General features: G+C 40.7%; 1 protein-coding gene and 1 pseudogene across 1 annotated transcript in view; both read right to left on the minus strand.

Annotated features, from left to right (window-relative positions):
• Positions 1-240: 240 nt before the first annotated feature.
• Positions 241-6,059, minus strand: LOC109480614 (annotated as a pseudogene).
• Positions 6,060-7,383: 1,324 nt separating this feature from the next.
• LOC109480616 (hepatocyte growth factor receptor-like) overlaps positions 7,384-11,347 on the minus strand; it is a 5,798-nt gene continuing 1,834 nt past the window's right edge. Inside the window, exons 7-18 of the mRNA XM_019782844.1 lie at positions 10,906-11,026; positions 10,650-10,740; positions 10,283-10,413; positions 10,022-10,184; positions 9,665-9,775; positions 9,310-9,491; positions 8,726-8,848; positions 8,517-8,587; positions 8,237-8,277; positions 8,040-8,136; positions 7,799-7,898; positions 7,384-7,551 (exon numbers count right to left, since the gene is read on the minus strand). Of these exons, the coding sequence (XP_019638403.1) occupies positions 7,525-7,551; positions 7,799-7,898; positions 8,040-8,136; positions 8,237-8,277; positions 8,517-8,587; positions 8,726-8,848; positions 9,310-9,491; positions 9,665-9,775; positions 10,022-10,184; positions 10,283-10,413; positions 10,650-10,740; positions 10,906-11,026 (1,258 nt within the window). The 3' untranslated portion in view covers positions 7,384-7,524. The remainder of the gene's footprint in view (positions 7,552-7,798; positions 7,899-8,039; positions 8,137-8,236; positions 8,278-8,516; positions 8,588-8,725; positions 8,849-9,309; positions 9,492-9,664; positions 9,776-10,021; positions 10,185-10,282; positions 10,414-10,649; positions 10,741-10,905; positions 11,027-11,347) is intronic.

Here is an 11,347-nt window from a genome sequence, read left to right on the forward strand (position 1 = left end):
TATTTTTGCTTCGTCAAAAAAAGTTTATAACTATTCATTCCTTCCCATTCTCTTTGTGTAAGCACATATACAAATCTATAACTATACATTTGAATAGATTATGGCAATTGTGACCTTTTTCCCTGATCAATGAGACAAATAAAAGAAAATATAAAAACTCATATGCATGGTGGTATGGGATCTCCGAATTCGTCAACATATTATAAGTATTATTAGTCAGTATATTGGGTCAAAACTAACTCAAAGACCGATCATCTGCTTCTCACCTGTTTGACAGTCGTTCTCCTTCCACCCAGCCGCACACCCTCCACTAGAGCAAACTCCAGTCTGGATGTTACACACAGAACCTCCACTCGCACAGTGACAGGTGCCGGTACAGCCGGGCCCGAACTCTCCGGCGGCGCAGACTGGAATAAAAGTGTATTAAAGAAATGAAGTCATAATTGCTAAATTAAGTTTTGTCAACGTGCTCAGTGCTCATAACTGAATGATGCGAAATGAAGCATCATTCATTTATGAGCACTTAGCAGCACGTAAATGAATGATGCAAACCGAAGCATCGTGAATGTTTTACCTGTCTGACAGTTGCTTCCCTTCCACCCAGCCGCACACCCTCCACTAGAGCAGACTCCAGTCGTGATGTTACACACAGAACCTCCACTCGCACAGTGACAGGTGCCGGTACAGCCGGGTCCGAACTCTCCGGGAGTGCAGGCTGGAAAGAAAGAGCATAGAATGAGGACCTGATTGTTCAAGAAGGTTTCGACTGTCAAATGCGCTCAAACTATCAGATCAAGGAAACGCTTCTTACCTGTTTGACAGTCGTTCTCCCTCCACCCAGCCTCACACCCTCCACTAGAACAGACTCCAGTCTGGATGTTACAGACAGAACCTCCACTCGCACAGTGACAGGTGCCGGTACAGCCGGGCCCGAACTCTCCGGCGGCGCAGACTGGAATAAAAGTGTATTAAAAAAATGAAGTCATGATTGCTAAATTAAGTTTTGTCAACGTGCTATGTGCTCATAACTGAATGATGCAAAATCATTCATTTATGAGCACTTAGCACGTAAACGAATGATGCAAATCGAAGCATCGTGAATGTTTTACCTGTCTGACAGTTGCTCCCCTTCCACCCAGCCTCACACCCTCCACTAGAGCAGACTCCAGTCTGGATGTTACAGACAGAACCTCCACTCGCACAGTGACAGGTACTGGTGCAGCCGGGTCCGAACTCACCGGCTGCGCAAGCTGAAGTTGAAACGTAACGAGATGATTTGCAGACATCTGTACAAAAGGTTATTTGGTTTTAATATAGCAAGTTAGCATGAATAACGATAGGAACCAAACTCCGTTGGGCTACTTACACATGGTATGATAACTGGCGATGTATTGACAAGGAAAATCATTAATTATTACACACATGCGTTGATTACTTATTAGAAAAGACCACAAAGGCACTCACCTGTCTGGCAGTCGTTCCCCTTCCACCCAGCCGCACACCCTCCACTAGAGCAGACTCCAGTCTGGATGTTACACACAGAACCTCCACTAGCACAGTGACAGGTACCGGTACAGCCGGGTCCGAACTCTCCTGACTCACACGCTACATGGAAATTGAAAACTCACCTGAATCACAGGCTATAGGAAATCAAGTTTGAGGTTATAAATGATAGTCTGTATCACTTAATATTTTATTTATTTTCTTTTTTCTGAAATTCATCAGATTCAGAATTTCCGAAAAAAAACTCAGCGTGCGCGGTTTGTTTTTTAGGAAAATCTATTTTAAAATTCAAAGATGTCTATTTTGCAAAATTGGCACAACTGTGACGGAGCGTTTTTTAAGTGGTTTATATTTAATTGTAGTTAAAACAGGCAATCACAATGACTCGTGGGTTTCCAATCAAATGGATAAGGTTATATCAAAATTCGCTGAAATAATAGACTAGCAGAGCTTGCACGAGTATCTTTCACGGTTTTAAAATCAGCATAACTATATGTTAAGTGTGCTGATGATGTTGAGGTATTAAGAAAAAGAAAAAAAAGTGACAATCGAGATACTGTTGACACTGCAGTAGCTCGATGCGCTGTACTTTTAGGTAGGCGTTTGCCACCAATAAAGCTAACATGAAAAGAACAGCCTAATTTTTTACCATTAAGCATCACCACAGTATGGTTGACTAACAAACTAGTTTAGAATATATCACCTGTCTGACAGTCGTTTCCTTTCCAGCCGGCAGCACAGCCTCCAGTACAGGCTCCAGTCTGGATGTTACAGGCGGAATCTCCGTTCAGACAGTGACAGGTACCGGTACAGTCCTGCCCAAATGTTCCAGCAGTACAAGCTGGAGTGGGATACAGAACAAAGAGTTACTGTCTAGTTTCTAGTTACTTCCACTTTATATGCGTAGTTTCCAGGAACCTGCATTGTTTGTCAGATGGCGCTCTCCACACAGCTCCGATGTCATGTAGCGGTGCATACACTGTAACGTTGATAGATATTTAGTTTTTTCAGCGCCTCATAAGTCCGTTATGGTAAATCACATTTATACATATATATCACAAATATGAACTCACCTGTCTGACAACTGTCTCCCTCCCACCCTGCAGCACAACCTCCACTGCTACAGACTCCAGTCATGACGTCACACACAGAACTTCCGTCTGCACAGTGACAGTTACTGGTACAGCCGGGTCCAAACTCTCCAGGGGTACAGGCTAAAGACAAAAATGTGGGCAATCATATTGCAATTGTTCTATACAGATATAATCCGTACTAGTCTGCGATGATGACTAAAAGACAGTTCTTAAAATGAAATGTTCATCATCAAATCGAAACAATTATAGACTGAACCATCTTTTCTTTGCTTTGATAAAACTATCGAAGCCTTATTTTTACCTTATTGCTTCTACATAGGAGGGTAGCTTTCTACCAGGCAAGAGTGCAAGAAATATAAAAAATATTTCCCTTCTCCACACGTTATGTATAAATGGAATGTCCCTTACCCTGATCACAGTACGTCTCTCCGAATCCTGCAGGACAGGTACAGGTGTAAATACCACTTCCTGACATGCCTGGCGTCAGGGTTCCTCCATTCTGACATGTGTTTAGGGAAGAGGCTGTGGAAATAAGAATATCAACAAAAAGTGAAACATATTGAAATTGAAGCATCCAATGTTTCTAAAACTTTTCACTATGTGTTTCCTTTCATCTATAACTATTTATGATATCCTGTAGATAGGAATAATTAATTTGACACTCACGTGGTGAAGTGCCCGGCCTGATCATCATAGTTGTTTTCCTCAAAGAATAATTGTAAGTTTTCCAGGATTTCCAGACGATACCGTTGGCACTAGTGCAGGAAGATGTAGTGGAGCACGTCGTGAAGTACCGTCCGTTCAACAAGGCCAGGCCACAACTTGTGGGATACCACCAACCACCTTGTCCAAAGTCAACTGCACAGCTACTGAAACCACCGTGGTCTGTTGTAGCAAACCCTCTACTGTTGATGCTGTGGCGTCCATTGTTACTAGTCGCAGTCAGGTCGTCATCTACATCGCTATCTGCTGACATGTACCCACTCAGTGTTGCTTGGTAGTCGCTGGTAGAATCTCCCACAGAAAACGTGCTGTAACGAGCGTGGCGCGAGTTTCCCTCCCAGTCTTCCAAATACACGTACAGTTCGTTCTGTGTCGGTGTGGTGATGGTGTGTAAGTGTTCAAGTCCTAACCATAACTCTCCATTTACGTCACCGAACCCCTGCACGTACACGTCCCAGGTGTTGTCGAACGGCACCGTCCCGTCCTGGCGCCGCTGTATGACCGTCCACCCACCGCCAGCAGTGTCCATGTCACAGGAGACTTGGAATGGATTAGGGTGGCCGACATAATAGGTACCGCTGGTCTGGACTCCCATGGCTGACAGATCGGCACAGTTCTGTGGCGTAATGGTACCTGGGGAAGATGTAATATGATTTTTAAGACAGTCATAGCACACGATAATCTATCAATAAGAATGTAAGGCAATGCATTGATAGTATAGCATTAAATTTTAGGTTCCAGAATACATAAAAAGTGTGGAATCAAAGTTAAAATGTGAAACAAATGATGACATTCTGTTCAAAATTCACAAGGTTCTCGTTAACATGCCTTGGCTACTGTTTCATGATACATTATGTGAACAGCTGCATACCTGTGTACGTGTCACAAGAGTCTCCCTCCCAGCCCGGATCACATGTACAGGTGAAGCCGTTTGCTTGGTTCGTGCACCATTGGTGGAGATGAACGCAGGGGTCGGGAATACAGAATTCTGTGGTCCAAAAGAAGAAGGTTTAGTGATATGTACAATCAAACAGTGACTCAAGCATCATGTATAGATTTTGAAAACTATCAGCCATTTGAAGTAGCATCCTCTACTTTTCACCAGTGGTGTAATTCATTAATCTCCAAGCAGATCTTTGGTGGGTACAAAGACAGTATCAACTTGGACAGTATCAATTTGGCAGACAGTATCTAATACGTCTGGGTGGCGGATATTAGTACTTTATTATTTGGATGTCCAAGCTTCATCGGTGGTTTTACCTTTAATATTATACTTATACATACTTATACTTAAGCTTATACTATATTAGATAAGTTGAACCTACCGTTCCGTTGGTAGTGATCAAATCTTGTGTTGGGATCCAGTGGTTGTCCGGCTGTGTTCTGGTTGTCTCTACTCAACATGCATCTGTTCGGCCGACTGTCCAGGTCAAAGGACAGACAAGACCCAACTAAGAGGCTCCCTTCTCCCAGCAGACACCGCAGTGCGCATGTCCGGGGATTCACAGTCGCAGGGCGGACAATAACGTCGTCATGGGCGCCTAGGGTCTGATCAGCGTGTTCTGCGAAGAAACCGACTATATCTGCAACACATAGGCGTTTGAATTAGTAAAAAAAAAATAACACAATTGCGTAATAAATGATATACATATATTGTGATGCGATTATTAGTTTTATTTACCAAAACGCTTTGAAGTATTTCCTGTGTATTATGACCATACCGAGCAAAGATAGGATCCACCAGTAATATGTAATGTTCGAAGCCGCTGCCTTTACACATTGCGGACCAACATTAATTTCACGTCAAACATGACCATCAAACATGTAGTGATGTTAAATATCCTTCCATGCACATATATTTGATGTCAAACTTTGATATAGCTCTCATTGTTATGTTGACAATGCACTCTCTGACCTTTCATCTCGTAATGGTCGTACTGACTGTGAGAATCGAGTGTCAGCCCAGCTGTGTCCTTGTTATCTCTACTCAGCTGACATCTCCCTCCCGAAACCTTCCTGTAGTCAAACGACAAACACTCCCCCTCCGGTACAGCAGTGGTTCCTTCCAGACACTTCTGGGCACATTCTTCAGGAGTGATCCCGGGGATCAGCTCGTCATCATGGGCAGCCAAGGCTTTGCTTTCATGGAGGTCAAACAGGTCTGTGAAATCTGAATGGAACTTGTTTCAGTATGCTATTAGTGTTACCTGTATCCCTGCAGTTAATGCTCAACAGTGATACATTTTTTGTAATGAATATAATACTATACTAAAACGTGTCTCTTCATATTTTGTATGGATTGATAGATTGATTGGTTGACAAATGGACAAATACGTGTACGGTGACATGTTGAAAGGTGTGTGATAAATCATGTTATTGTGATTTTTCCCATTCGGGCACCCTCATCGATCAGGCTTTTCTTTTCATCTGAATGGAGGGTGATCTTAAATCCTACAACCTTATAATTACGCTGCCCTAAGGCAGATAGCGAAATAAAGGGAAGTGTAAAGCTAAGTGTATCTCTGCAACAGCATTCTACCCGTACAGTACATCCACCACATTTATATCAATTTCTGGCTTAACATGAATCAAAGATACGTGCGTGTAATTCTGTGTCAATTACGCTTTCCACTCACCTGCTGAAATCTCTGTGAATGCAGTAATGATCAACAACATGAAAACTGCTCCTTTTAGGCATCGGTGAAGTTTGAGGTCATTTACTCCACATGACCTTCCCATGGTGATTTCAGGAGCCAAGATTACATCTATCCGCCGAAAAATACCAGGTTAAATACATGGAGGAAGTTTTGTTGCGCTGTTCCCCTAACTTTGGACTAACTTCCTTCTGTGGTCCGTGTGGTGCGCGTGCGCTTCGACACAGAGCAAACAGTGACGAGGTGAACTTCGTCAAATATTAACACAATCACCCACTTTGACATGAGTAAGCACCATGGGCCCCAATACTCCATATATGGAGAGGGCGGGAAATATAAAAAAAAGAAAATACACCCAAATGGAGTCACAAAATCAACTATACATGTATACGTACTAAGCTAGTTAGCATTTCAAACAATTAACATTGCAATGTAACAAGAAAAAATTTTGAACTGTTTGGGTACTTATATATGAGTATATTATGATTGGCATATGACCAAAATGGTGTGATCTTGTTTTCAAGTCAGAAAACAAAAGAAGCGGGTACCGGTGAATGGAGAAATTATATTGTTGTGAGCTTCGGCGCATTCTAAGCAAATCGTGTACGTGTAAAAGTGTTTACTGTGTAATTTTACTTTACCAAGCTAAGGGCACCAATAACGTAATTTATTTTGACGTGCTTTCTGAGCAGCAATGTGTATGGGCATTATTTCGCAGAAAATATCAACTTGGATACAGAAAATATTACCACCAAAAATAGCATTGCATATACATTGTACATTTCTTGGATATTCTAGTAGATAGATGTATTGAGTACAATCTCTACTCGTGGACATTATAACTTGCTTGCAAACATACATATTGATTCGTTTGTCGCACAATGTCACCCCAGCCAGAGTCGGTATCTCTATTATATGAGCGCGTGTATCACACAACACTTAAGATTTATTCAAACAAGACATTTAACAAACAATAGGTGCTTTAGGTGTTTTATTAAACCCCCATTAGCAACATACAAGACAGTAGTACAAAATCAAGTATGCAGCTATATAGAATTCGCTTAATGCATGTATATCAATTTAGGAAGAAACCTCATCCACGGCCTGAAGTTCATTAGATATGGAAATATTGGACGTGCAGAAAATACAGTACTCATTAACGACTTACTTGCGAAACAAAATCCTACCAAAGTACATTTACAATATAATTAAATATACATAAATTTGTAGTCGTACTATGAATGTATTATGATCAAGGCTCTTCAAAATTGTCAATCCAATGCAGGGCACACCTATATTCTACATACGCAGTCAAAGCATAAAAATACCAAAATCTGGTAGTTATTTTCCAAGGAGTGTGGAAGAAATTTGATATAAAACTCCACGTATGTGTTTCATTAGCAATTGTTATGTTACTCCTGTTATGTATGATAAAATATTCAAACTTCGAAGGAATATAAACTAGATGTGAAAGTTGACATCCAAGCAAATACATCTGTTGACCACACAAGTGTTGACCGCAGCATGGTTTCTTGGTTTCGACTTCATTCTTATTCATGAAGTAGTGAATCGTACGGCTGACGAGAACAAAAAGAGGTAGTTTAGTGCATATGAACAGAACAAAGTGCAGCATAGAAATATATATGTTAGTTTCAGATACTATTGATATATATGTTAGACTAGATGTGACACGGGTGGCATCCAAGCAAGTGTGGATATGTCGAAAAGAAGGTCAACATGTCGAAGCTTCATCTCCTTTAAGAATGGAAAGAAGCAGGCATAATACGACTCGCAGAGCACAGATATATATAAACAGACTGTTACCTTGTGTGCTTGAATGATCGTGTCCAGGTTGGTTTTCAGTTGAGGGAAGGTCGGCCTGTCTTCCGGCAGAGTCGTCCAGCAGTCTTCCATCAAGGCGAAGCTGTGCAGGTGTATTTGTGAAGTGTTTTGTTTACAAAGAAAAAGTTGTTCATGTTTAGCAATACTCGGTGATACAAGTGGTAGAATTTGTCTTAGTAATACCAACACATCTTATTTGAGATGTTGCTTAAGACATATTTACAGTTCATCTGGGCAGTACAGCGGCTTCTCCAGCCGGCCGCCATCTTTGATCATGTCCATCATCTGTTTACCCTTCATTCCTTCGTATGGCAGACTCCCTACACGAAAGGAGAAATATGTCATGTGTTAGTTAAAATCCAACACAAAGTTGTGATCTAAAGATTTCATATTGATATCAAAAATATAAAATATGCATACCCATGGTCATAATCTCCCACAGAAGAACACCAAACGACCATCTACAGAATACAAAACAAGTTAGAAAACTCTTAGCCTTCCATACTTGCACACTCTCACAAAATTTTGAATTATGAAATTTCCAAGCATAATTGAATATAGTTGGTTGAAAGTGATATTTTTTGTACATGTCTAAAATAGCTGTCACGCAAAATAATATATGTTAATCAGCATAATTTCTAGTACATTCCAAAAACTAAGAGATGGTTATTATAAGTGGTAAAATAATCCTTATACTCACACGTCACTCTGAGTTGTGTACACATTGTAGAATAGTGACTCATAGGCCATCCACCGCAACGGGAGCTTGGTCTGAGATAACAATACCACCATCATAACAATACCATGTAATTCAATCATCACATGAAGTTGTAGAACACTAGTACTTATGTCTAGTCAAAGATTGTAATACTTGAAGGGAGCTACATCACCCAAAGCCCTTATAATTACCTGTGTAGTCTTCACGTATTCTTCACTTTCATAAATGTCCCTGGACAGTCCAAAATCAGACACCTTGGCCACCAGGTTCTTTCCAAGTAGGATGTTCCTTGCTGCAAGGTCGCGGTGGACACACTGTGGTGAGGATTTCGTAACACAGGGTTGATTAAATCACATAAAGTTTTGTATTATCACTCAGGTGTTCCTATCATAAAAAGTTGCATGAAGGACATATGCTTTCAACGTGTGACGTTATCAATCATTATCATGTTTGCCAAGCAAAGCCATTCATGACAGTTACGATGTCTTCTGACTACCAAGTGAGTACAATGAGTGTTTTTTAAATGTGACATTTGACAAGACATGGTGATGACGGCACACTCAAGTGTATAACGTATTTTTGGGTCGCCACCGACATAGAAAACAATACATATGAGAGGACATAGAACACGCAAAGGAAAAGTAAATTAATGAATAAATTATAAACAAAGGATCAACGGATTCCATTGCATTCAATAAAAGACTAGTAGGGCTGTAAAAAATAAATATTACAATTTTTCATTACAAAAAACAGTATGACTGTTTGGATACGTTACCTGCACGGCTGCAAGGTGGCTCATTCCAGCTGCTACATTGATGCCGAACTGGATGAGCTGTTCAAGGTCAAGAACCGGAACAGGCTGATTTTGGTACTCCGAGTTGGCCTCAACAGAGTTAGTCTTCAGCCAGGCCTTCAGGCAGCCATTAGGGGCGTACTCAACAACTATCATCAAAGGTCCTAAAATATGGATGAAAATACGGATTTATCAGAAGACCATGGATATCTTTTGATCGAGTATCTATGTCTGTATTAGTCAACAGCTAATAGCTATTACATACGAAATAATGAGACTTTGATTAAAGTGAAACTAAGTATGATACACAACTTGAGAATACTGTAATAATACCTACCCCCTTTTGTGCACGCTCCAACCAGAGAGATGATGTTGTCATGACGACCTACAGTCACCAGGATCTCCAGCTCACCCAGCAGGTCTTTCTTGTCACTATCAGATGCAGAGTCTAACAAATTCAAACAGTATGTTCTGTAAATAATGATGGCATCAACAAAATATCAGGTAGCTACATACTTTTAGATAGATATTTCTGACTGTACAGAATGTTCAAAACCCAAAACAATGATCCTAAAGGCAACTTGTTAACTTTGCAAAGAAAGTGTATTTGTGAGAAAATCAGATGTTAGTTACCACTTGACAAATGATTTGACTGGACAAGAAGGCATTGTAAAGACCGGTTGATTTTACATACCTCTTAAAGTCTTGACAGCCACAGTGGTTGTCACTCGTCGGTTACGGATTTCTCCGAGACGAACCTCCCCGAACTGGCCCCTACCCAGCCGTCTGCCCAGCTTTAGACTGGACCGAGGGATTTCCCAAAAGTTCAGGGTCGAGATCGGTGAATCCGACGAAGCCTGTAACCGCAAACCAGACGTTGCAGCTTGTGTGGGAGAAGTGATGTAAATGAGAATGAAAACAGGAAAGCAAACAAAGAAACAATAGCAAAGCATACCTGTAGTATTTCTGAACTTTTGAGTTCCTGTAGCACAGCTTTAAGTCGTGCTCTGGGTCCAATCATAGGAACAAGGTCCTTCATCATTGCGTCATCAAGATGGCGCAGTGCCTTTCCGTCTACGCCGTTCTCTGTAAACCAAACATACATAGAAGTCAATATTGGCAGATTCACCAAAATTGCATTATTATGTATCCTGTCAGCAACTCTTATATATATTATGGATGTTCAATATACCTCACTAAATCTCTTACGACGTTGTCACATTACCAAACAAGAAATACTTCTATAAATTCTGCGTTTTATATTTTGTTTTACTTGTCAATTTGGAGACATATAGCTGATATCATAACAATGCTACCCATACCCCTAAATGCTCTTGCACACTCTTGGAGGTCATTGTCGATTAGAAACCTCTGTACGTCTTCAACTGTGGTGAGGTTTGATAGCCCAAATACCTGAGGAGAAAATGTGTAATTCAGTACAGAATGGGTCATGAACATAGATATGCATCTTTATTGATGAGTGAAAAAGTAGCTAGCCTGATTCAAAAGATTAGATTAAAAAGGCAAGTGTAATTGAAATCACACAGCTATAATATCCTAGGACGAGAAAATGCTTACAGATGTATCCCTGTCATTTTCTGGATCAAATGCCTCATTTGTAGCACCACCTGCCACTGGCTGATCAGCGATGTCTTTCAGTGGTACGTCTCTTTGTTTGGGAACGTTTTTATTCTTTCTTCTGCAAGTACAAGTTATTTGTCAACATGTATAGCCTTTCCGTTAGTATTTGGCCCACCACAACAGATAGACTAATCATATAAAGGAACTGTTATAATAATTCATTTTCAATAATTTAATGATTTGGTGTATGGCAAATCCTCGTGCCATATAAATCTGATCCGTCGTTGAAGGTTAGACATCCAGGTAATACGATACGCCAAAAATCAGTTACTCAAGCAACTGGATATGATTTTGAAAACGTCAGACGTTTCAGCTAGTATCCACTAGCTTTCGTCAGTGACTGAGAGACCAGAGGGGAAATGCAGGTTTAATCTGCAGG

The sequence above is a fragment of the Branchiostoma belcheri genome, unplaced genomic scaffold (assembly GCF_001625305.1).
Source record: "Branchiostoma belcheri isolate BF01 breed outbred unplaced genomic scaffold, Haploidv18h27 scaffold511, whole genome shotgun sequence".
NCBI classification, from domain to species: domain Eukaryota; kingdom Metazoa; phylum Chordata; class Leptocardii; order Amphioxiformes; family Branchiostomatidae; genus Branchiostoma; species Branchiostoma belcheri.